A 27,088-nucleotide genomic window follows, 5' to 3' on the forward strand; every position below is an offset into this window, starting at 1 on the left:
AGGTTAAATAACACTCATGCTGGACGCATCACCTCTGTTTTCTGTCAGACGAATTTTGCAGTGGCTAAGGCATTATGTTCCAAGGAGGAAGTAATGGGAATCTGTCACTTGTCATGCTGTGACATGCTGTGAATAAAAGACAAACCAAATGTCAGGGGAATATTTGCTTCTTCATTGCACTTTGGAGTCAGCAAAGCAATTCCTATTGTATTTTAAGGATGTCTTATCATTAGTATTACAATATACTTCTAATGGATCCTATATATAAACTAGTGGAAGACAATCTGTTTTGCAGAGCTTTTAATCTGTGTCGACAAGAAAAGGAATAAGAAGCTGATAAAGAGATAGGAGAGGTCAGGCTCGCAAAGTCTTGTGTGGAGAGGAGAATATCCTGATGGACCTTGTGTCACCCTCTCCTAGTTTTGTCTGCAGTGTTAAAATCTGCTGGAAGACAGAAATTGAGTTTAAAAATAATTGTGCTGAATGTGCTCGTGTATTATTAGAAGACATTCTTATTTTTGATGCAAATAGCATTATTCTACATTATAGAAGAGTGGAGGAAGAAGGATTACAGTTGTTCTCAGCTGTTGTCAGTGCATTTGGAACCTTTCAGGGAGTGTGACAAGCTGTGTGCTACATCACACACAGTGCTGAAACCAATTTGTATGACGAGCTGTGTGTCCTCCTTCTGTGCTAGTATTTCACACAGGGGGAAGCAGGTGAACATCATGCATTGAACCTTAAAGATAATGTCTGCCACACGAATTGGCCTTCATTTGAATCAAAGAAGAACAGAAAAAGCATAGGTGTTGAAAACAAAGGGCATCTGTTGGTCCCCAAACAGAAGAGCTCTAGTTGTAGCATGTACAATGTTGCATTTGGTCTGTATGACCACAGAATCGAGAAGTTGAATTTTAGCCCCCCAAATTTTAAGCTTTTTCTGCTTCTTCAAGATGAAGGTGTGGATTCCATTAGGTAACTGGACCTGATCCAAAGCCAGGAGGAAACTGCTTAAGACTTTTCTGTATTTTCAATGGAATAAGACTGTTTTTAAAGTGCAGTGATTCGAATTCATAAGAAACAGTCACTTTGTGATATTTCATTGGTCAACCTTCTCCCTTGAGAATCTGAACAGTTAACATTTCCATGGTGTTGTACAATTCATATCTCACTTCACGGTGTCCCCTCAAACAGCTGCAGATGCTATTTCTGTTTTACCTTTTCATTTGAACTGGAAATGTCTCAGTCATTTTCCGACTGTTCTGCGCTCTTCATTGGCAAAACCATTTACAGGCAACAGTGATCAAATGCACATGTTACAGCTGAGCCTGGCTATTTTAATGGACGTGTTTGTCATTTTCCTTTTACCCTCAGCTTTATATTCAGGCCAGGCGCCCTGAGAATCTGACCTTATCCATTGCCAGAGCAGCATACCACTCCCACCCCTTGCAGTTGCAAGGCGTGAACAGAGGAGCACCGTACCAGCAATACCAGCCGGTCGTCATGCTGGAGCAGGCTTACATCATCCAGTGGGATGGCAGAGCGCCTGAGGATATCATCCTGTACCCCATCAACTTCAACAGGTACTGCCCTATGTTGTTAGAAAACGTTCTGTTTTGAAAGTTCTGGTGTTATGCGATTTTCCTGGGTTCTTTGCAACTGACCCTTTGAATGTTTTAGCAATTTGTGAGAGCACCAAAGTGAGGTGTTAATGACTGGCACTTACCAATGCAAAGAATTGCCTCTGCTTTTTCGTTATTCCAACACTTTTGATGTACAGAGCTGTTTCTCTTTCCAATAAGTTTTGAAACAGAATCCAAGTAAGTCCTGGCCTGCTGTCCCTGAAATCCCTCCAGAAGAGCCCTGGCTCTTGTTCGTTTGTTTGTACTAGTTGCACATAATTTATTTCCCATATATATAAAATGCAGAAATCATCACAGAAGTCCATCAGAATGTGCACAGAGCATTGCATCTTCTGTAATCCAAATAGCACTGCAATCACTGTTTGATAGCATTTTAAAACTTTAGGATTCAGTACAACAAAATTGTAGGTTGTGCTCTATTTATTTTCCATGTTTCTTCCATCTCATCTAGTGTTCTGTAAAAGCAAGGCACGGCCAATTTAGACCTGCCTTTTCCCCTTGCAATCTATTTCATTTTATATAATTTCTTTCATGGTTTCCAGTCGTGGTTCAGGACCAGCATACCTCTTACTTTAGTGAAATTACTTGTGTTTTGCACTGGTATAACTTCTAGGAGAATCCTCTAATCCATTTGGTTTAACTGTGATGTATGTTGCCATGGCTGGGAAGAACTGCTGCAAGAGATGAGAACCACACCAAAAAATTCTCTGGCCATTGTCTTGGGCTCTGCAGTTTCCATGGCTCCTCAGTTTACTGATAACAAGGCAGTACAGGAAAAGGGCCACATTATACATGACTGCAAGCAACAAAGCCACGTGAAGGCTCATATTTGCAAAGTAGACGTTAAATAATTGACATAGAAAAAGTCAGATGCACAGAGGACATGGAGAAACATGTACCATTGGTAAATGGGGAGGATTTCCAAGTCTGTCCTGTATTATCCACCAAACCCTACACCTATTGTCTGCTTCTCGAGCAGGGTGTCACTGCCATAGTTTTAGTTTAGGAAAGTTTTGGTAAAAGCTTGAAAAAATGTGAACACTGGAGCTCAAGAAATTTGGGGAAAACCCTATTTGTATTTCCAGTCATGAAGCCTCATTTCCAAAGCCTCACGTCCAAAGACAATGTTTCCTCTTTGTATATCCCCATTTTGGTAAGTGACGTGTAATGGGTCCTCTTTGGATTTAAAGATTAAATGGCTGTAGGATCATGACCAAGTCCCTGGACAATCACTGCTTGGACATTCCTGTCACAGAGGGATGACTAGAACTAAAACACTCTTTTCTGTGTTAATGTAACTTCATGCACTTTAAGGAAGTGCAAAACCCATTAGTCACTCATGGATCAGCTGTTTTGTAACTATTATCTGTCTTTAAATAATTAGCTATTTCCTTGCAATTAAGAGTTAAGCCTTCTGCATCAATATACAATGGTTACCCAATCACTATGCCAGTTAGTACGTGCCAAAGCTTTGGCAAGTACTTGGTCTTCAATCACAAATTCAAATCGTAAGGCAGCACTGTGTGTTTGATAGAACTCAGCTTTAAGTTTAGCCCTTGTTCAAGCAGCAAATTACCTAACTTTTACTATTGATAACCACAATGTGTTTGTGGTTCTCTTTGTCTTGTGTGAAACCAATTAAGTTATTTGAACGGGGCAAAGGTTTGTAGACTTTTCTGATTCAGAAACAGCTGGCAAGGTGTGTGCTTTGAAAAACTAAAGGAGGGAAATATAATAAGGAAAAAAATGTAATTTTACTTTCTAATTTTACTTAATTCCACTACAAGATACTGACTTAACAGAAAGGAACTAGAAGAGAGCACTGACCATGGTGAAGGGATTAGAAAACAAGTGTTATGAGGGGTAACTCACTGGGTAGTAGGAGTAGTAACTGGGGCTATTTATTCCAGAACAGAGAAGGCTGAGGGAGAACATCACTGCTCCCTACAGCTTCCTGAAAAGAGGACAACTCCTGCAGTGAGGAGGTGTCAGGCTCTTTTTTCAGATGACATAAGATAGGATGCAAAGAAATGGCCTCAAGTTGCTCTAGGGAAGGTTTACATTGGATATCTGGAAGAATCCTCTTCATAGAGATGGTGGTTAGAGGTTGGAATAGGCTGCCCATGGAGGTGGTGGAGTCACTACCTCCCTGAGGTTTAGTGGTAGTTTGATGGTTAGTGATCTTATAGTTCTTTTCCAACCTAAATGGTGAGATGATTCTATGATTTAAAGCATCTTGCAAAGAAATAGTTGAGAATGAAATCATTTCACTACTGTGTGTCTTAAGGGTAATAGAACAGCAATGGTGAAATGTCCATACTTCATGCAACAACATAGGCAGAAGTCATCCCATGGAAGCAAGTGAAGTAAAAAACAAGGTTTAGGAGCTTGAAGGAAATCAAATGCCTACTTAAGCAGTTCTGAGTATGACATTTGTTAAACAGTGTTTCTAATCATTTTTTGAAAGGAAGAAATCTCAAACTGTGAAGCAGAGTAATTAGAGGCAGAAGGTCCAGAAAAAGAGGGAAAGATTTTACTTGTTTCAAATGGCTACTTGCTGACTGTTCTTTTGCATTTTAAAATACTGAATAATCTGCCAAAAATGAGCTCTTAACACAGTTATATCCGTGGAAAACATATGTGATGCAAAAGAAAATATGTTTGAGGAATTTTACTAGTGAAACTTTGCAATCATTAATTTCAGGCATAGCTTTACCAAACAACCTAACTATTTTTAGACTTGTCATTGTAAAATGATGGATAGGTACATCCAGGATGCTGCTTTCACAGCTAGATAGCCCTCATGCTTCTGGAAGGACTTTCTGTGCAGGCTGAAGGAAGGTCAGAGGGGAAATAAGGAATTTGACAGGAAGATGTGTACCAGGATTTGGACCTCTTTGGAGGTCAGGCATGCGGCTGATGTTGGATATTTGTGCCATTAACATTTTCAGTGTTTCTGAAGTGCTGTAAAAAGAGCTGATGAAAGCAATTCCAGTTTAAATGTTTACTAAAAGACTGGAACACCAAGATTCCTGGTGTGGGCAGGAGGTAGGGATGCACTCACAAGGTTGAGCTGAAAGTGGCAGTGCTGCTTTCTGCACCTGTGTGTCCAACCTGGGGAGTCCAGGAACTGCTCAACTATTTGCTCAGTGAAGGAGGACAACTTCTTTCTGCAGTGGCATGTGATGGGTTGCTGCAGTACGTGTCTCTTCTGTGCACGGATTCAAGACATGTTTAGAGTACTTGTAGATTTTCAAGCACAAAGTGTGAGAGCTTCATGAACAGTGGCCTCAAACTTCTCCTTCATGAGTTTCATCTTCTTTCAGGAGCAATACCCACCTCCTCAGAGCTGCTTTTGTGTTTTCTCTGTTCTTGTGCTTCATAGAAAGATGGGAACCAGCTGTTGAGTTGAGGGCTGTGCTCAAAACTGCTGTCTATTTCTAGAAGCACAAAGGCCCGCAGAGAGTGTCAGGATTGTTAAGAGAGGAGGGTGAGGCTGGTATGGCAGGAGGAGCGCCTGGAGAACATTATTTGCTTGCAAGTAAGTGCCTCCTTTCAGGTGCTGGAAAACAGTAAGAGGACTGGCTCTTCATAGGGTAGGAAAAGTCACAAACAAAGTCCTCCATTTAATGACACAGGCTTTGTGTGTGTGTGTGTGCAAATTCTCCAATCAAAGAAGAGGCTAAAGCAAATACTATTATCAAAGGCACATTGCTGTTCGATAAATCAGCCAGGCTTATTTGTGTTATCGGCTAATCTAAAGATAAGAATTAAATCTCTCCAAAGCCCATATCTGCAGTATAGTGTAATGAGTTGTGTTGTTGAAGCAGGATGAAAAGTATAGGCAATTAAATTAAACATTCCTTGTTTTTTATGAGCACAGGCAAATATCTCTATACTTGGTCTGCTAAGACTCAGAAGGAAGAGTTTTTCCTTATTAGGGCTCTCTGCTGTGATTTGACATTTCAGGAAGATGTGAGCAGGTACAAAGGAGGTATCACTTTTTTATAGGTGAACTGCAACAGTGCTGCAAGCAGGGTTAGGGTTAGTACAGGGCTGCCCAGCTGCCCTAGCCAATGCTGGCCCCAGGGAAAAGTTCAAGGAGCTTTCCCCATGTTGCCTTTACCAGCATCCTCTCAGTGTCCCCTGGAGAGGTACAATGAGTCTTGTAACACTCACATTTCGTGCCTTGTTGCAGGACTTGGATCCTTATGAGAGCTTTTCCTAAGATTTATTTGGCAGCAAAGAGCCAAATCTCTTGTCAAGAGCAAATGAAAGAGCAGATGTCCATGTGTGTGCTTGGGCACATGTCCAGCCTTTCCCTTGCTGCGGTATTTGTGCAGGGATGACACAGGTGCATGGTGATATCCCTGTGTTTGCTAGGCTGACATTCTGCACTATGGCTTGTTATCGTGTTCACAAGCAAATAATCTAATTATCCAAAAATTCAAGAGGCTGGAATGAGTTTGTGTCTAAATTTTGGATTAAAAAGTGTGGGGACCTGGGGCTCTGCGTGATGTGTAGTTTCCAAGATGCTGTCATCCATTCAAAGGTGGAGGTTTCACTGCAGGCAGACAACTTACACAGCCCATGTCTGCACTGAAACTCCAGGGGACTGGTTAATATTTGTCTTTTTTCAGGGCTGTGTAGATGGGTGTTTTCCCTGTGGCTTCTTATTCATTGCCAGTCTGATTCATACTTTCAGCTACTTGTCATTTTTGTGATTAAATTCTTTAGCGATGATAGGGTTTTTTAGGAAAACAAAGATAATGAGACAAGGCTAGAACATACTTGCTTCAGATTTGCCCAGTTCATGGATATTTCCTAAACTGTTCCTTTTTCAGATTAGTTCCAAATGTGCTTTTCCTTGTGATTTGCAGATTGACAAGTGGATAGGAAGATGAAATTAGTGTTTCAAAGTGCGGCTAACAATTTAAGGCTGTGACTACTTGTTACTTGTACGTAACATGAGTGCCGACCTCGATCTCCCAGATCCAGATGTATTATAAGTAACACCAGCACTATTTCCAATAATAATAAGTAAAGTGCTGCTTGGGTTTCATAGCTTGTTCCTTCTGATAACATCTGTAATTCAGAGTTAATCATCCACACAACACAGAAATCAGTTGAATTCCCTTCTGTCGGTTTCAATCGCTTAAATTACCCACAGGCCAACAAGTGGGTGAAAGCCTTTAGACATTTAAGGAAAAAAACAACTAGAAAGAGGCTGAAACGTTTGCCAGAACACTGGGTTGCAGATTGAACCATTTCAGTATGGCCATGCCAAACTGGGTGCTGGCATTGGCATGTGTAAGTGATCCTAAAGCCCTGTCTTTGCCTCCAGCCATTGGCTGTCTTTGCCGTCAGCAGCCCTTGCTGTTTTCTGTTCTCTTTTTTCTTGGACAGGATTAACAAGGAGAGCTGACAGTTTCAGTGAATGGACAAGAGCAGTCTAGCACTAACAAGTCCTCAGATGGCTGCAGCAAGCCAGGTTGCTGGTCCATGGGTTTCCCAGTCCATTTTTCCCACCCATGATGCTGGTTTAGGAGGTGGTGTCCTGTATACGGATTTTGTGTCGAGGAGATTCAACTGGGTGCTGGGCAGGCTGTTGTGAGATTGAGAGGAAAAATATCAGTATCATGACTGAGATAAAGGAACACAGATCTTCTATTATTTGTTCTTGAGAAGGGTTGGAGACTGAGTGGCGACTTTGCTGGTTTTGCCTTCTGAAGTTCAAAATTCATCCTGTGAGAGGCAAACATGCAGATGCAGCCAGTGAGAATTTTTGCTTGGCTCCCATATTATGAACAGGAAAATTTTGAACTCCCATTTTTCTCAGCGCATGGAGAGCTGACCAAAATGTCAGAGGGTTTGTTTTAAATAGGAGTAATAACAGTTGTGGGAGGCTGAATCACTGGATGGAAGTCTCTTGTTTTTTCATGCCTGAGGAAAAAATAAGTAATTTTCAGTTGTACTCTATTGCATGCCCTCATTGGCTCACACCAGATTGTCATCAGTGAGATCAGGATTTGGACTGTGCACGTCCATGGTCATCAGTTACGTGACACACCATGCCAATAGACATGGTGGAGCCGTTTTTCAGAATAACTGAGGGGTTCCCTGAGCCAAAATACAGCCAGCAGTGATGTACAGCATAACCTCCAACACCAGCACTAGATCCTACCCATATGCTCAGTATTGATACTCCATCTGACACAGTCACAGAACATGGTCACCAGTGAACAAGTGTTCGTTTGTCCTCTCCCAGGCAGTGAGAGTCGCAGACATGTGCTCTTTCAATGTTTACTGCAGCCAAATCTCATCTCAAACTTGTGTGACTCACCACTCTCCATTCTCACATTCCACCACTCTCAGAAGTCTCCCCTCCTTTGCCTGTTCAATCTTGTTTCCCTGAGTGGGAGTTTGGGATTTAATTATGGGGGCTGTTCTGAGGTTGTAACAGAGGTATGTATGTGTACATGGAGATCTGTATTGACCATACGTCCAAGAACAGGAAACCTCTTGCCTGCTGTTTTCCCTCATCCTTTTTTGCTTTCACTTATCCCAAAAACCTGCCCAATGCCAGAGCACACAGATACTTTTTAGCACTTTGCCCCATGTTTCGAAAGAGCCAGAACTGCAAAATGGCAAAATTCAGGTGAAAAGAAAATGGCTTCTCGGGTTAGTTCTACCCAGCCATTTCCAAAAGGAAGTAAACAGGATAGACACATTCATAAACTCACATGAAGTGTGCTGTGGGGATCATTGAAGGACAGTAACAGAGGGGCAGAAGTGCTGAGTTTGATAGATCTTGGTGTAAGCTCGGAAACCTTCCAAGTAGCATCTGAAACTGTTAGAACTTGCTAATGATGCTGTGCTACTGCATATTTAGCTTTCCCCTTTTAAAGGTCTTTTGTGTGGGGTTGTTTTTTTGGTTTTTTGTTTGTTTGTTGTTTTTTTTTTTTTTGTGAAAACAACAGGAAAACAATGACTTGATTAAAAACAGGAATGAAAAAAAAAATACTGTTCCTTGCTTTTAAAATGAACTGAACTTTATCACTAAAAAATTATGAACACGCTTACATAGTTTCGTGATGAAAGCATCCTAAATATCTCAAGTTAGTTTCCTACACATGTCTATCTGCCTTTCATTTATACCAATAGCTAATTTCAAAGTCAGGCTTTCCATCTGAGTGTATTTTTATTTGTTTTTCTTGCAAGATTCCCATAAGAATGAAAGTAGAAGAAAAGTCCAATGCATTGCTACGTCAGACAGCATTTTCTGTATCAGTAGTATGACTTCTGTCCCTCAAATTTTAAATGACTTCTTTCTGCTGATCTTTGTGCATGTGATGGGAAATGTCCTTTCCCAAACAGGCATTTCTTCTTGCTAGTGCAGAGCGTGTCCTCAGGACACCTGCAAGGATCCCAGCTGATAAGAAGGCAACCACTGCAGCAGAACAAGGGCTTCTGCCCTACAGGATATTACTAGCTCAAATGTTTCTGATTCTGCCTGCCAATCTTCACCTCAAAGTCGCAGTGAGAAAATACGACAGAATGGAGAGTTTGAAGCAGAGAAATAAAGGAGGAGTCATAATTCATTGACCACCCTGAAAAAAAGACAGGCTTCCTGCACTGGAGACCCAGCCAGGAGGTCTCTGTGGCCAGTGCTGTGGCTGAGGGAGGCACATGCACATTTGCTTTCCTTTGAGCACAATGTCCAAGACATCTCATGCCTGACTGCCTCTTCTAGCCTGAGGTTGCATTTCTCATTCACTTTTGGCAATGGAGAAAAAGACATTTCACCCATGTCCTGAGGGCGTCCCACAGCAATACTCTGTGCTTTGCTTTTGTTGTGCACAGCTGTACAACCAGGCATTTGGGAGAGTTTACAGCAGCTTCTGTACAAGCTGAAGAGCCAAAACCAAAGTAAAGAACTAAATAGGAAGCTGTTAAAATACCATGAAATTAAATTGAAAATAAACACCTTATTCTTTCCAACATTTACTTAAAGGATAACTTTAAATACCTTCCCTTCTCACATCTCTTCCCAAGACCTTTGTTGTGGGAATGTATTTATTTCCTTCTCTTCTTTCACAAACTCCCAGGTAGGTGCCTTCCATTTGATCTTCTCAATCGTGATACAGTTTATTTCAGAGTTTGGTTCAGCCTGCTCACGTGCACGACAGGCTCTCATTGCACTCAGATTCCCAAGTACTCTAGTGACTCAAGACAGTCACAGCTGTGGTTTTTTCATGATTTTCTTTCTTTTTTTTTCACCAACTCCAATTTCCTTCCCTGGTGCCTTTTCTGTTCCCTGGGGAGGTGGCAGTCAGCACAACATGGCACCAAGGCTGGTTCCCAACATCTGAAGGAGATGACAAGGCCATTTTTTTTTTTGGTAGTGTCTTCAGGGGATGAAATGTGCTAATGCAATGCAAATTACCCTTATGAAACAGCCAAATGTCTTGGGACTCCATCCCAGAAATATCCCACTAACATGGCTCTGGTGCATTTCTTTCATTTCCTCTAGTCAAAGGCCAAATCATCTGAAAATATATCCATTTTCTAGCTGTCCAATGTTATGACACAGCTGGAGTTGGTTAAAATCTAGAGGGCAGTATCTGGCATAAGCTGATGGGTCTTTGTGTATGGCTTTGATTTATTATTCTAGAACAGCCTGTCCCTTCTTCAGTACTGTAGTTTTGTTCTGCTCTAACGAGAAAGCCAGAAAATGTCTGAAGCAGCTTTGCTATTATATAGTCCACATCTAATGCAAAGTAAAAGTCTAGGCATGCAGGCTCCCAGATTTTGTTGTTTGCACTCCTCAGTGCTTTACAGACCAGGATGAGTGGCAGATCTTCTTAGCAGAGAAACTTTGCCTTCCTCAGCTTCACAGGGCCCTAAAAGGCAGCTGGTGATGGTGGTAACTGTCTGTCTTCAGGCCAAATTAGTATTTTCACATTTTAACCAGGAAGCCAGGTAATTACATTTACAGCCTTGGTGGTTTTGGAAATAGAAGGAAAGCAAACCACAGTAATTGGTCAGGTACCTGCATGCGGTGCACTGAGCCACTTCAGAGTCTGGAGAGGAAAAAAAATAATTACACAAATAGTCTTGTTATTCAGTTTTTCTTTTCAAGTGTAAACATCTTGTGACATTCTGCTTTTCCCGGTACTAGTGCACCCTGCAGTCAGGAAGGGTCTTTGGTTTTGGGAAAGACTGTAGCCATCAGCGTCTGAACTGTGCTGTGACTGCATCTTTCTCCAAGCAGAAAGAAAAAAATGGAGTTTTGAGGCAGATTTTCTCTCTGTGAGGTGACAACCAAGGCCACAGCATAAAGAAAAGCCATAGGGACAATTAGTTGCAAATATGCATGCTAACACCATGGTGGTCAAGTGTTAAAAGACCATTTAACTTTACCTGTAGTTGTTTTAAACTGACACTGAAGAAAGAGCAGGAGAGAGGGAGATTTTAATGGAAAGCCTGATCATAAACTTTGCCGTAAAGTGGAGGAAGCAGATATCTTAAGGCTATGGCTCTGGTTCAAGTCAGAGATTACTTTCTGATTCCTAGACCAGTGCCCCTGGTGAAATGCTCAGTGCTGGTTCCCTCCTGCAGCAGCTCCAGATGAACTAAACTGAGCCCTGGCGGCCTCTGGAGATGTGAGCAGGTATGTGACTGGTTGTTCCTCAGTCCTATGAGCAAGGAAGAGAAAATCTCTTCTTTTATGCCATCCTGGCACCTGACTCAAAGTCCTTTGAGGTCAACTTGGGTCTCTGGATCAGACCTTTGTATAAACAGATGTTGTTTCCAGACAAAGGGAAAAAAACCTGATTTTCTCTGGCACAAAGGATTTGGGTGTATTTTTTTCTGGTTAAAGCAGGAAGAAAACCTCAAAATACATTTATTTGTTTTCTCCTGAAGATTGCGCTCTTGGCTGGAGAGCATCTCTCCCGCATTCAAGCCCTTAAGCAAATTTTCTCTCTTTCCTCCTTTTTATGACAGAGGAGACTGGCTGCACATTGCCCTCTGCTATCCCAGGAACACCATCTTCCACGTGGTGAAAGATATCTACCAGCGACGGACAGGGATGGTGCACAGCATAAAGCATTACCTCATGGCTCCTTCCCGTGACAGTGTTCTCAATGGGACCGGCGAGCAGCTCTTCTACTTCGACAGAGTGTTGGGGTGAGCCCATGAGAGACCTCCAGTGAACAGGCAGCAAACCTCTAGGGTTCTTCTCATTCCGGTCCTGCTTCTTCCTTTCCCTGTCTCATAGTTCAAGTTCAGTCTCATTCATCTTGCATGGTCTTTTCATTGATTTCAGGTCAAAGCAGAGGTATGGGACAGTATAACCTAGATTAGGCCTACTTCAGTCAAGCACCAAGCAGCAAGATAGTTTGGGAAATTTCAACTTCTTCATATTCCCATGAGGAAAGGTTGACCACAGTGCATCTCTTATTTTGAAGGCAAGAAGAGAGTCCTAGAGGTCATGCACTGTCTTTAGAGGAATCCAGAACACCTTTACTTAAGTAAATATCTTACGAAACCATGTTTCCCTATTTGCTAAAACAGTTGGGAAGGAAAAAATTGCTCAGTGGTCTAACCATGATGTTTCACCTGACTAAGCAGCTACTTTAGAAATCAACCCACAAATGCCAAACTTGAAAATAAGATGTATTTATTGTTTCAACCATAACACATGAGCAATCAAATCCCAGAATGTTTTCCCTGCTAACCAGGTTTCTTGGTGATAGCCAGGTCTCTTTTATGATAGGAATTGTGAAATAACAGTTTACTAGTCAATCCCCCTTTTCTTTTTTTTTCTTTTCTCTCCTTTTTTCCTTTCTTTTTTTTTTTTTTTTTTTTTTTTTTGGAGAGGAGGGGTTAACTGTTGCCCAAATTCTGTTAAAAAAAGAAAAAAAAAAAAAAGGTTGTTTACTACTGAAAAGCAGGGGAAAACTGTTACATGTGTGGGTCTGTAGAGGCAGAACCATTGTCTGCCAGCAACCGTCTGGACCTGGTACGTGCATATTGATGGACATAACCCAACTTAATTCTGGCAGTATCAGCCTTTTCATTCTGTTTAATTCAGCAGTGCTATTTTTAGCCTCTCAGAGTACAAAAGTTAGGGGACTGGCTTTTTTCTTTTCCTGTTGTTGTTTTGTGGACTTTATTTCATAATGAGTGGGATGTTTCCCCTTCTTTTTTTAACCCCACATGCTGGATCCTTGGAGAGGAACCAAGCTTACTCATTCTTTCTTCCAGACAAATAGAAACAAATATTTAGTTTTTAAAGAAATAGAAAAAAAGCAAAAACAAAACAAGAAAACCTTTACAGCTCATGCATCTTTTTGATCCTGAAGCTTAGCTGAGCTGTTTATGTAATTTCCTCTGCCTGAATTGCAGAATGGATGCAATTGAAAACACACTTGAACAGCTAGGAAAAAATGAATTCCAAGGGTCAGAAGATCTGGCTGCCTTAGAAGTTTTGTCATGCATGCCTAGGGCTAAGCTGTGCCTGTAGGCCAGGGCTGTGAGATGCAGGAGCCAAAGGGGACGATGCCAGTATTTCTAAGCAAGCCTGTTTCCTTCTGTACAAAACAGCATGAGCATCTAGCAGGATGCAGCTGCGCCTGGTGCTGGAGGTGATGCATACTCCACAATGCTTGCCCAACGAAGGAAGTTGGCTTGGGTGTACGGGCTGAGAGTGCTGCAGGTCTCATCATGCTGGGTTGAGAGGGAGGCTCTACTTGTGTCCTTGCAGACCTGTTTTGAATGTACAAGTTGCAGGTGTGCTGTATTACACCACTCTAAGGGTTCTTCAGTGGTGTTGCAAAACGGGAGGGATAATAGAATTTAGCATGCAAAGACCCTCCCTCTATTCAGCTTTTCCCTTAAACACTTCATGACTCTGATCAGTATGTTTGCTCTCATTTGTAGGTACCTATTTGTCCACCTGCAGGCCCACGAAGCTAGGCAAGGGCACAGTTACTGCTCCCAGCAAGGCTGTGAACGTATCAAAATCATGGCGCAGATGTACCCGGGGGGGTCCTGGAGCTGTGCCCCCAACCCCTTTTTGCAGAGGCCAGCTGCCCCGCAGCGCCCCGTGTCCCAGCACCAGGCAGTGCCATGCAGGGCTTGTGGGGCCCCACAGGTAAGAGCACCCCTCCTACAGCACCTGAGGTCATGCAGCACGTATGCGTCAGTAGGGAACAGCCGCTTGTGAATCTGGCCAGCACTGTGTGACATGTGGAGGGAAGGATTTTGCACTAAATTTCTGCAGTTTTCTGTACCACGCTTCAAAGATAACCTCAAAGAAATCGCCCAACTGGAAGCAGGTGAATGCACAGTCACAGCATCTTTTTTCCCACCCCCTTTTTTTTTTTTTCTTTTTCTTTCAAACAAGCATAAAAGAACACTTCAGAGAGCTCAGACTGGATTAGCTTTTAATTCCAGAGTGCACTATTGCTGTTGAATTTCAGACTGGGAAGTAATTCTGGTTAATAAGAATGATTGGAAAATCAGACCTAGGTTCTCTTTTCATTTACAGTTCTGTAAATCCTGTAGTATTATTTCAGGCTCATACAAATCCGCACCTCGGTTATAATCAGGCAGGATATATGAAACTTATATTCAACTTCTTATTCAGAGGCAGAGTGACCATCAGAGGTCCCTACCAACCTCCACTGCCACAATTCTTTGGTAAATGTTGTCTTAACAGCAAGCACTTGTGAATCAGGCTCATAGTTTGAAAAACTTATGTTCTTCAAGCTTTCCAACTGTGAGCATTGGTGCTTGGTGTCATTCTGCTGATGAAAACCAGTTAGCCTACCAGTTTTTTGAGGCTCTGTCTCCATGTAATTGCAGCTTGCTATCACCAGCACGCCCTCAGTCAAGTATGTAAGAATCCAGATCCAGTCCCTCAGCAAGGCAGACATACAGAACCACTTGACATCTGCATTCATTAAGGTATGTGCTTTGCTACATTTGAAATGGTGATTAAACAGGGAGAAACTTTATCTCCAAGGTAAGTTATTGCAAAACCTTGCTGAACTTTGGCAGAAGGAAATGGGAAGTTGCCCTGGAAGACAGGAGTGCATTGTTCTCCTTTACAATTAGCTCCATTCTAATCACAGGGAGTTCGTATTCTATTCAGATGAGGATTTGAGCCCTACAGGGGAAAAACGGCTTTTTATCACCTCAGAAGAATTAACACCACCACTTTAATATAGAGGATGTGGGGAGAAAAGCACATCAGAAAGCAGTGCTTACAAAGGATGAAGGGAAAAAAACAAGCTTGTTTTTCTGACTTTCTCTGGCACTGCTCTAAAAGATAAAAATAACTGCATTTCACGTCTGAAGGAGTTGGAGCTGTCAGGTTATCCCTGCACATGCCTTACACCTCTGCTTGGATGGAGAAGTGTGACTGAAATCACGTCAGCAAGGATGCTGCCCAGGTTCACATGCCACGGAGTTATATTAAGTGCTGACAAATGCCTGCTCCTCGCTCTGCCTGACCCCCTGTTACATCTCTGAGAGCCTTTGTCTTGCCAACAGCAGAGATTGTGGCACATCCTGGGAGCTGTAACCTGCAGAAGGAGCCCCTGCTGCAGGAAGCGAGGGGAGTAGGAGGCATGTGTGCTGAACTCCCTCGAGGCCCAGGGATGGCACTACCAAAAACGAGTTTGTTTTTGAGATCTTGCTATATTGACATTCCCAGGGGAGCAAAAAAAAATGTCCACGTGTGGCTTCTATCCCACCATTGCTGTCTTAGCACTTCTCTCCTGCTCTTTGGTCAAATCTGCCATGCCAAGTGACAGTCATTTCACCCACATGAGAAGAATCTGTGTTAAGGCTGAACTAAGCATTTTACTCCCAGTATTTTTGGCTTCCCAAATGTATTTTTTTAACACACAAAATATGTCCATGACCTCATTTTTCATGTTTTTGGTACCCCAATGGGCTTCCCAGTGCTATTCAGAACGAATGGCTTTTCTTCCTCCTTCCCTGACGGTCTATCAGTGATACCACTTCATCTGCACTAATTACATATGGAAAACTAAAGGCTGTAAACACCAGATATTTTCCTCGCTTGTAATGCCCTCCTTATGGAAAAATGGGAGCATAGCCTGAACCTCCACATCACTCACTGCCTGCCTCCATAAAACTTACTTCTGTGTTTTGTTGCAGATAAATGACACGACGCTCCTGTTCAGTAGCCCCGGGGTGTTCTTCGTGGTGCTAGATGCATGTTCAGGAGCAGTTGTGAGTAGGCGGCACTTTGACACGGTTGCTGGGGGAAATGTGACCGATTCAATAACTGATTATGTTCAAACATTAATAAAAGAGAGGTAAGCAAAGTGCTGAAAGCCCAGCTTGTGTAGAAGCCTGTGGCTGATAGACAAAGAAAGAAAAATGAGCTACTTTCGTATCTGAACCTGTGCTCTGAAGGAATCTGGCAAAGACTGAATACATACAAATCCTGAATATCACTCAGTTAATAAGAGAAGGACTGTCTCTCTCTCAGGATTGCACAGATTAGAGCAGAAGGAGACAGATTTTCTAGAAAACTGTCAATTCCTTCTAAATGAACAATCCATTTTTCCAATATGGAGTAGATAAGGTCCTTGCAATGACATTTGCAGTCCTGTGTACACATCCCAAGGTCCAGCAGTTTCCTGGCAGTTGATGATTCAGTTTTCCATTTCTGAAATGGGTTGGTTTCTGTTTACCCTTAATGATTGTTTTTACCTCTTCTGACAGATGAAAATCATAGGTGTGCCAGATTTTCCAGTAGGACTTTTCTTTGGATGAGCCGATGAACAGACCTGCGTGCCTGTTACCTTCAGTGTGTCCTGGCAGTGGTCTGGATCATCTCTGTTTGTGTCTGTTCCACATTCCTTGTGGTTTTATGTGTCGCCACATAAACATGGAACAACAGAGATTTATAGATAAATTCTTGGCTGCTGGCAGAAGCAGGTCAAATAACCAGAAAACACTTTCAGTCCAAAGACATTTCTGAGCAGCTCATGACCAAAGATTAGAACACTGCAGAGTTATTCCATCTTTACTTCTGCACACGAGTATGTACATGTATAAAACGTGCACAAAGTGACAAATATGCATGTGATGACTGTACATTTGTATTGATTTTCTTGCATACTTTTGCAAGCTGGACTATTCAGCTAAATGCAACCAGTTGTGCCTGTAATTCATTGCAGGTACAATTCACTGAGGACTTGAAAGCACATCTGTGAGGATTGCAGCCAGGCAAGCGCTTGACTTTAAAGCAGCTTTTCAGTGCATAGATGGCTAAAGAGTCTGAGAACTGTAAGCTTACATGTGACTGAAATCACAGGGATTTAAGTATGTTCTTAAAATTAAGCAATCAAGTCCTTTTCTTAATTGGTCTCGCAGATTCTTAACAAGGGTAATATTTTGCAGTCGTGCAGTAATTACTATCCTTCTTTTCAGATCACTTGTTCTTGTGTGCTCTAGAGATATTGGAGACAAGGTGTGGAGCTCTGAAATGTCTGTTTTTACAAGGTTAGGTTCGGCAAAGCCTATTGTCTTCCACAGAGAAGGTAAATATTTTTTATTTTCTTGGATGAAAGAAAGGGGAAGCACCAGACTTGGGAAGTTCTGACTTACAGCTTTACCTTGAATTGCTGTAAAAAATCCATCAGTATCATTGGTCCAGAAAATTCAAGTCATTTTGGATCACAGATTTTTATACCCTTAGAGCATTCGTTTAGAAATATTTTCACTGTATTTGCAAAGAAATGAGAAAGAAAGTAGGAAAATCATTGCAGATGACACTGGCCAGATCCTGATTGATGCTCTGTTCCATTCCAAAGACTGTTCTCTTCATAGTAAGACGTTTGTAGGCACCTCCTCACTGCAGTGCCTTTAAGCAGCACTATGTTTCTGGCAGAACAGCTTTCAGCCTGAATTCTGTTTCTGATGGATTTGAGGGAACTGCTTGTGGAAGCTCAGTGTGCACATAGCTGCCAGCTACATACTGCCTTCATTGTGCTGGGTTTCCTATTAGAAAACGGGGCTGTTGAAGTCCAGGTTTGGACAAATGACTCAAGCGATGAGGAAATTAGGAAAATAACTAGCTAGCTTGAGTCAGATTCCACCTGCAACCTCTTAAGCAGAAATCAGATGCAGAATTGGTTGTATTTTCAGCTCCTTTTTTTTTTGTTGTTGTTGTTGCTTTTGCTTTATTGAAATTTACTTTCAAAGCTTATTGCTGTGACTGTTCCAGGAAGAGAACAGCATAATCTTTACAGCAGAGACAGTACTTCACTTTGGTGCCTGTTTGATTCCTGAGAAGCTGTTTTATCTTTCATCCTTTCAAAAGCAAAAAATTTGAGGTTTTCTTTTTTTTTTGCTATTTCTTTGTCCTGGAACTTCATTGCTTCATTCTTTCATCAAAGCCCTGAATACTTTTGAAAGGAATTTCTTGATTAAAAAGGACTCTTTTTTGTTTACTTTGTCAAACTTAGTTCCCTGGCACACCTGCACTGCTCGCTTGGATGCAGCCATTCCAGGTCATTTTTGGGAGCTCGGGTCCTCTGCCCCTGCAGCACACAAAGGAGTACACAGGGCCACCACAAGTCCCCATCAAGGGCCGTTTCCTTGCTCTGCTGCTTCACTTGAGAAGTCAGGGTCATTGTGCTGATGGCTGACAGTGGGATTAAGCCGTGTTGGCTGATGCCGCATTGCCCCTGTTTTACTTTTCTTAAGGGCAAGGGTGATCACCTGCACGCCTGCCCTAAGTTCCAGTCTGGGTAATTATGTTCAGATTCATGAGCTTTCTCCTGCTGATTCAGGTATGTGCACTATTCTACTTCACAGCTCCAAAAGCGACTGCATGCAGGGCTGTGTTCAGCCGCCGCTGTGGTCCGCTCTGGGGGGCTGTGGTTCAGGGCAGGCTGGAGTATTTCTCCCAAATACGTATTGCTGCTGCCAGGGATAATGCACAAAGCAATCCTCTTGACCCCAGTGGGATCAGGATTTAGGGTCTTGTTGCCTGGTTCTGCAAAATCTTATTTAAATTAGAAGTGTTTACGGGAATAGTCTTGATCCAACCATCTGCAAATAGCCTTGGGAGTCTTTGCAATGAAAAGCATAATATAAACACAAGACATTATTATTAAAATCAAAGAACACATAATGCCTTTGTACTTTGGGACAGCAGAGGACAAGAGCAGAGCTGACATAGGGAACAGTTTATGCATAACAGGAAGAAAGTGATGTAAACTAATAAAAGAAGGATTCAAAATGCCTAACCATTTTCATGTAGTCAAATATGAAAAAGTACCAATGGTTAAAAAATAAAGAGTAGGACATCCCTCTAACTCACATCTGGGATCCCATCTTAGCTTATTGAAATACCAGCAGATCTGTGATGCAGTGAGGTTACAGCTTTGGAAGCCCTATTCCCTCTTTCATCATTCTTTTTGCCTTTTCAGTGTTCCATTATTTTAATCCAAGGGGAAAAAAAAAAAAAGGCTAAGAAGTTCCAATGATGTTCATGCTGTATTGCTAATAAGTGAACGGATCCACCCAGGGGGTTACACTCACTGTGTCTGTTTTACAGGGAGTTTTGCTATGCTCGGCTATAAAGGACAAGCCAAGCCCTCCTGGATTAAAGTCCTAAATCACGCTCGTTATCAGAAAACTGCTTCTCTACAGCATTATGTTCCCTTGAAGACGAAGGAGTATCAATGTTCAGATAATGCCTTTTCTCAGAACCACTCAGAGCACAACTCTGCAGGGGCTGCAGCACCCTGCGATTAGCATCGTTGGTGTAACCACAGCCAGGCAAGTCCAGCAGCTGTCACCAAATTGCTCTTGTTTTTATGGGATTGTATCAAACCGATGTTGTTCACTTGTATATTTTATAATTAATAAATATATTCTCATCTTACTCGCTATGGTAGAGTTTTATTTTCCAAACAGTGCCCTACAGGGCGGATAGGAAAAGCCTGTGGACTGCACTTCCCAAGGAGGAGAAGTGTTTGAGCAATGTCTATGATTTGGTGTCAAATGGTAAGTTCTAAAGGCAAAACCCTGTTCTTCAGTGTCATAGGCAATGAAAATGAAACTTGGCATGGAAACTTTAGCAGCATCTAGCAGTGAAACAGATCTTCTATGGCATTTTAGGTGAGCTCACAGACATCTGCTTGCATCAGTGGGTAAGCATGTGATAATCTTACAATAATATCTTCTAATCAACCTGAATATAGATGGTGACAACAAGGAATTACAAATGTCTGTCTGTAGCTAATGACTGGTGAAATGCTATTTGCCCAGTTGATGCGAACATTTAATTAAACATGTGCTGTGCAGGGTAAAATCTTGCATTCCTCTTTCAATGACTGTATTGACTTTCTGCTCCCATGGAGGGTTGAACTACTGCTGGTATTAGTAGCTAAGATTCTTTGCTTTTTGAAATGAAAGGCAAAGAAAGAGCTATGTATGCAAACAGAGACAAACCGATGACTCACTGACTACAATTTAAGTACAAAAGTAGGATGAAATGATGGGATTCTCATTTTGCTTTGAAAGCAATGTTACCTGGTGACAGCAAGGAAGGAGAGGGCAAGTTCAGACTACCATGTCTTTGCCACGGAATTCTTTACAGGAGCTGCACAAGTTTACAAAACGTTCAAAACTGGGGAAAAAAAAGAAAAAAAAAGTTGAAATTCTGACACATGTAAATAAGGTAATTATGATGTTCCTTTGTTATTGTTTACTTGCTTCCTGTTAAGCCCACATCTAAAATCTTGGATTTTCTTTTTATGTTCAGAAATCACAAGCCAATCAATGTCGTTGTTTGTCTTAAAATGTGATAATTCTCTATTTTCTTATACAGCAGAGTAAAAGAAAATGCATAGGTAGGGCTTGTTGGCTGGCTGCAGCTGTGTTGGATTACTTTGTTGATTGGTTACTGTGGTTTTGAGTGAGAAGATCCTAATGGGGGAAAGGGCAGCTCAGTGAAAAAGGCCAAGGATTGGTTTATTTGCATGGAGAAAACTTCATTTTTGCGTCATCCTCTTTTTGCAAACAAGACAAAAAAAGTAATGGGTGTTGGGGTCCTGACTAACAGAGAGAAATCTAAAGAAGTAGCTTTACTTTTACTGCTCAAATATGCAGGTGAGTGTGTATTTGCTGATGTTCCTTCATGTCTATAATGGATGGATCCGTGGCCGTAGATAAATGTGTAGCATCATAGATCTTTTCTCAACAGAGAGACATGGTTTTTTTTCCAGCTCTTCTACAAAACTATACTGCCCTTTCCCTCACTATTTAGTGCAGTGGGAACTTTGCATATCAAGGCTAGCCCTTCTGTCACTTTGGGCTTATGGAAGCGTGGGGACTGTGCTTCACAGCTGAGGTGCCATCACACACCTCCCCACAGGCCCAAGGCTTGAAGGAAATAGATATCTGAAAGATCTGTGGGCAGAAGAGGAGACTGTGGCTCCATCTCTATGCCAGGAAGAAGAAGCAAGAGTTGGGTTCAGCCAGAGGAGAGGTTCTGGCTTGCTAGAAAGTGTGAAGAAGTCATTGATGCTGCTCAGGAAAGTAGGCTGTAGCAAACCCCTTGGGGAGCAATGGGAGCTGAGGCTCCTGGTGGAGACAAGTGGTGTGAGAGCCCAAGCAGCTGGCACTGACCCTCCTTGGAGCTCTCTGAAGTCCTTTTGAACTATTAGTACCTAATTGTTATTTCTGAGGCCATGCAGGGGAAGAAAAGCAAGAGGTTTTTGGCTGTGAGCTTAAGCCCAACATTGGAACAACTACTTACAGAGTGAGGCTTTACTTTCTTGGAGATTTATTTGATAATCCCTGACAGGTCCAGAACCTGGATCCCAATAAAACTTTGCAGAGCTCTAACCCCAGCCTGAGACTAAACAACTGGCAAAAGACAAGCCTGGTGAAGGAGAGGAATGTGCCTAAACTCCTGAGAAATCTCTCTTCCTCCTCCCACTTCAGAACGAGAGCAAATGGCAAATGTCCTGGAGGGGAAGGCGTGGAGCCATGGTGAGCCAGATGCAAACAGCAAAGTACCACAAAAGCAATAAGAAAAATATTTACATCCTGATGGAGCTATTTGAATAGTTAAAAGCGGCTGCTTGAAGAGGATTCAGGATGCTGTGATCCTCATAAGCTACTGCACACGCTTTCCTTACCCTGAGAAGATCAAAAGTCTCAAAAGCCAGGAACGGTCCACAGAAGATGTTCCTCCATGGAGCCTTGGGACATTCAGGATGAAGTTTTCAAGGTCTGCTGCTAGCTTGGCGTGTACCAGAAGCCTGTGTGTGTGTGAAGCTGTAGGGTAAGTGTTGCGTGGCTATTTTGTTTGTGGAGAGCTGTCATATTCCTCCCTGGAACGTCCAGAGCAGGAAAGTCTCCATCTACATGCTGGAGTGCATGTGGACTACGAGTGCCCTGTAGCTAATGCAGGCACGTTCAGTACATCTAATGCATTCAGGACATACGCCTGTCCTGTTATTTCCAGAGCATTTTTGCAATGGGTACACTTTAGCTCCTTCTGAAAGCATTGTTTTGGCTGTACACCAAGAACTTTACCCAGTAAAGTTAGTGCATTCTGAGCCTCTGAAGGCTCAGCTTCCCACCACCTGGATGGTCTGAAAACTTCGTGATGTGGATGAGGGTTCAGTGAAATGCTGAGCAATTTAAAAGGATGCAAGACTGGAAGTCAGTGAGGCTCTGAAGGGTGGAGCATTGTGAATTGCAAATGATTTTGCTTTAGCTAAGCCAAAAATTTCTTCCTTTCCTTTTCAAGGTCTGTGAGCCTGTGCAAAAGAGATCAATACTAAAAAAAAAAAAAAAAAATTTTATAATTAAAAAAACACATAGGTTTTAAAAAATATAAATATATATACACACATATTTCTGCCTCAAAATAGTTTGCCAATATTGCAACAAATTTGCAAATGTCTGAGTTGTCTTTAATTTATTCATTGTAAAAACTCCCTCTAACTCCGGCTCCTCTTTCAGAAGCATCGTGCACATCAGGAATTTGAAGTGACACTTATGTATGGAAAATTTGAGCAGAATGACGTGGGATAAATTGATAAGAAAATGATTCATTGGGAAAAAAAGCGAGTTATGCTTTTGAGTCAAGTATTGATTTCATTGAAAAGTAAGGTTTGTTGCTGCATTTCATCCTCCTGTACTTGCCAGCAAAAACAAGCAGCTAATGGCTGGATGGCAAGCACAAGATCAAGATGAAGGGCAGGAGTAGCTTTGCAGCTGTGCTGCCCTGGCAATGCATTTTCATTAGTTATCCCTAGAAATGAGTTTGTTTACTTGTGAGGCTGTCTGAAGGCTTTAGCTGTGCTTGTGGCTCATGTGTGAAGGCTCCCCTTGTACAGGAATGTCACTGTAGCAAGAGCTGGCATGTCCTCAGATTCGAAAGGCAAACGCGCTCATAAAATCTGTCTTCCCAGCTGGGGTTAAAATGCAAAATTTCCTGATCAGGGTGAGAGGACAGCTGCTGCTGTGCAGTGTCAGCACGGAGGGAGCAGAGGCGCTAATTAAACAGCTCCTCCTTCTGAAGAATCAGCTGCCAAACTGAAGTTGGCATCTTTGCATTTAGATGAGGAAATATGCAGCAGCTCTTCAGACCTAGCCAATGAACCAGGAAAAGCTCAGCATCAGCTCACATTTCCTTTATTCTGGTTACAGCAGGCTGAGGGCCCAGGTCTGGCTGCCCAGAGCAGGAAGGAGAGAGTCTGCTGCCCACTGGGCTACTAGGTGACTTTGACAGCCAGGCTCACGTGAGCTTTCCTTACACTTCTCCAGGTATGGCTCCACATCCCTGCTTGGTATGTGGCCTCTCTTGTAGTAGTCAGGGTGCATGCAGATTTCTTGCTCCTATTTGATATCTTCTTTGGGGGACATCAGGGATCTGCTGTGTATCTCCCAGCCTTGCTGTGTTTGTATGGTTAATGTCCCTGTTGTGCCCTGCTGGACATACCAGGTAGGAGCCTCCTCTTTAGCAGATGCTGGTTTTAAAAAGCTGGTTTTAAAAAGCATCTTAAAATACCCTGTATCAGGAGTTACTTGCTTAAAATTCTGTTCAGAGGCTTGGCTGGTTGTTCCCTGGCCGTTCCTCAGCAAGGTGATGAGGCCACCCTGGAGGGCTCAGCTGTACCATCTGGGCACTGGAGTGTCCAGAGGACCCTACCACTAAGCCTGGAACAACCCAAATTCCTTGGACCATTTGTACTTTTTCACCCCCAGGGCTGTCTGCTCTGTGTTGTCTCCAGCATTAAAACTGCATGGAGCAATGTGGATGGGGATTCCTGCCTACACAGTGTGCTTTCTAGTACAGTATCGCTGCTGACACCTGCAGTAGCAGCCAGCTGGGGACTAACGGTTTCCTGTATCTACTTTTAGCATTGTCTGCTGGTATTGTTCACTATTTGGAAAGATCCAGCAGCTGGGAATCATTTCAGAGCATCTGCCTTGCCAGATCCAGGGATATGAGTCCCACTGGCCATTGCCAGGCAGCTTTTAATGGCCAGATGAAAGAGCTTTTCTCACCCAAGAGAGGTGTCACAGATGGTGTTTGAGAAACACTGGAGATGATAGACTGAGCAGGACGCTCACATGGCCCTTAGGCTTTCAGAGTGCCCAAATCCGAGGGGAGATTTGTTGACGGAGTGGGTTACATCAGAGCTGAACTCAGCGACGTGGCGCCTGTTCAAGTGCGATGTAGTGCAGCCGCTGTGTTCCCATGTGGCTCCGAGCAGCGAGCTATGGAACCAGCTGGCTGGCAGCAGAGAGCTGCTCCTGAACCCTCTCCAGCAGGTGACATTAATGGAAAGAGTCACTACCCCTTCCTCCTCTCATAGTAAAATCAAACATGTCGCTGTTTGTGTCTGGGGAGGATGCTTAGCTGAGAGCTTTTGATGGAAAATTCCTGAGATGATTGTCCTCCAAACCACACTTTACTGACACCACGTTAGTCAGAGCTGAATCAGAGGAGTCAGCGCTCGCAACAGAAGCTGTTCTCCTTGGCCCTCTCAGCTCCCAGCCTTTCCAACCTGAGTGCCAGTTAATACTAACACTGCAATGAACTTGGGCTCACGGAAAGCTGAATCAAACACCCTGCTGCAGCCACAAAATAAGCAGGGTGCTCTTTGAGCTGTAGCAGATCAGACAGTAGAAAAATATTGGAGCCTTGTGTACAACGGGTGCCTCCAAACATGACAAGAATTTTCAGTGTGTGATTGCTTGTTTTGCTCTCCCTTGATGAGAATGGATGTAATCAGGGAAGCAGCACCCTGGGAGCAAGTGGGGATATAAAAGCAACGGCCATCTTGCACAACCTGGTGGTAAGTACTGTGCCATTCTTGGCTTTCTAAAAAGTGAAGTCTGTCAGGTTTGTTATTTTCCTACAAGTTTGCTACAGGTTGCTGTTGTGCACAGTGAGGTCTATTGCCCTCTTCTAGCAGAGACGCTCCTAAGGGCATGCAGTTTTTAATGGGCCAGGGCCAAGCCATTTCTTTACTTCCTACAAAGCAACAGGCAAGCAGATGCATGCCATCACTGTCAAAAATGCAGTCTCTTTTTAATTTCTGTGGATATCATCTGATTTTTATGACCCGGAGCTTACCAGAGGGTATCTGGCTTTGTGCAGCTGCGCCTGCACCATAAGGACTGCTGTTTGTCTGCAATATCCATCCGACCCGTCGTTCAGCTTTCCTCTGTCGTTAAAGCAGAATTTAGTGATTGTATTTGCAGATTAAGCTGTGTAGTAATCGCTAATAAACCTTGACGTTTTCATGGTGACTGCTGTACTCTGGGCATACCACTAACAGTGCTCCTCTAACAGAGCCCTGGCTTATCGTATGTTGATGGTAAGTGCTGTTAAAATGTCAGACACTTGCAGCCTGGTTCTGGCACAAATTCCATGGCCATGTTATTGCTCTCTGATAATGTATATCATTTAAAGTTATAGCATTACTAAGTGCATTCCTCTTTTCTACTGCTCTCTAACAGCATTTCAGCACCTGACAGACTGTGCCAGGTCTATGCTGTGACCAAGCACATGGCTGTCAATTACACTTTACCAAAATAAGCAAACATTTTCCTGCTGGAATGTTTCCTGACAAATTTGGTTCAAATGCTGTTTTTAATACAGTCGCTGGATTACATGTGTTTTGAATGTACCACTGTACTTCAAGCTGCATCACCTCTAGGAAGAGAAGAGCACAGACATATGTTCTGCATATCTACACTGTAAAATTTGTTCCAGACTAAACTCCGGTTTTTTGCATATCTTATTCACAAGTTTTTTGTTTGTTTTATATTAACAAGTGACCTGAAAAATAACACGTGCTTTTTTTTTTTTCATTGTCCTGAAGAAACTGGAGCACCCTGGAGTTTCTTTTGATTGCTTTTTTTGGCGTCTAAGCTTTGCGATGAATACCTTTATCGTATTTTGTCACTGTGGTGTGACATGGCTACAAATAGATTTTAACATTCTACCAATGTTGGCCTACATGGTAAAACCTAACAGTTCCACGGATTGTGCATGGGTTTTAAATACTGCTTTTAAGTAGAGCACTGGACATCTATAGCAGTGGGTCTTCATATCTCAGCATGACCACACGTGTCAGTACATTGCCAAGAGTTGCAGAATCGATTGCTCAGGCCTGTTGGAGAGAATCATGTTAATTTAACTTAGTCTTTTTTGTCACTGCTTGTTTGTTTTTGCCTGGGTTTGCCTACAGAAGAAATAAAACAATATTAGGTAGACTGGTTTCAAAAGCAATCCTGGGTTTTGCAGCAGAATTATAGGCTGGCAGATTAAACAGACAGTGGTTTGTTGGATCTGAAATCTGAAAAACTGCATGCTTCAGTCTGAAAGTTTCACTATGATTTTAGCTTGGGAGTGTGCTAAAATCACTTGCAAAAATTGTGTCAGTAGTAAGGGGGAAAGAAGGTCCCACCAAGATGTTCCTCCTCGCAGACTTGTCACTCTGCAAACGCCTTCTCCATTGTGTTTCATTACTTTTTTTGCACTTGTGAATACTCAGCTCTAGAGAGTCTTGAAGCTTTATGTGTTTATATTGCATTCCTAAGGCGTTTTTTAGTTACTTTTAGTGGTTGCTTTCTGAGTGTCTATTTGGATTCCCAAGTGGGTTTATCCTAAACCAAAAGGTGAGAAGCTGCCCTTGGCTTCTTGCTCTGCTTGGATTGGTCCCTAAGCAGCATGAAGGTGTTAGTCACTGAGCTGAATGGGAGTGGAAGTGGGATGTCATAGAGCTGGATATGACATTGCTTTGTGCAGGGAATAATTTTTGCATGAGTTAGAAAACAATAAAGACACATTTTCTTCATATTCTGTCTTTGCAGGTATCCAAGGTATCTACCCAGAGAAATCGTGAAGA

The 27,088-nt window shown here is 42.5% G+C and overlaps 1 protein-coding gene across 1 annotated transcript in view; it reads left to right on the plus strand.

Moving 5' to 3' along the window:
* The window catches only part of LOC306950746 (cell surface hyaluronidase CEMIP2-like), a gene marked incomplete at both ends in the record, with an annotated part of 47,357 nt that extends 27,900 nt beyond the window's left edge, over positions 1 to 19,457 (plus strand). The window contains 7 exons of the mRNA XM_079541108.1: positions 1,375 to 1,583; positions 11,652 to 11,834; positions 13,590 to 13,803; positions 14,517 to 14,618; positions 15,840 to 16,000; positions 17,124 to 17,233; positions 19,258 to 19,457. Coding sequence (XP_079397234.1) covers positions 1,375 to 1,583; positions 11,652 to 11,834; positions 13,590 to 13,803; positions 14,517 to 14,618; positions 15,840 to 16,000; positions 17,124 to 17,233; positions 19,258 to 19,457 — 1,179 coding nt within the window. The remainder of the gene's footprint in view (positions 1 to 1,374; positions 1,584 to 11,651; positions 11,835 to 13,589; positions 13,804 to 14,516; positions 14,619 to 15,839; positions 16,001 to 17,123; positions 17,234 to 19,257) is intronic.
* Positions 19,458 to 27,088: the final 7,631 nt, after the last annotated feature.

The sequence above is a fragment of the Tetrao urogallus genome, assembly GCF_951394365.1.
Source record: "Tetrao urogallus genome assembly, chromosome: 11".
Taxonomy (NCBI): domain Eukaryota; kingdom Metazoa; phylum Chordata; class Aves; order Galliformes; family Phasianidae; genus Tetrao; species Tetrao urogallus.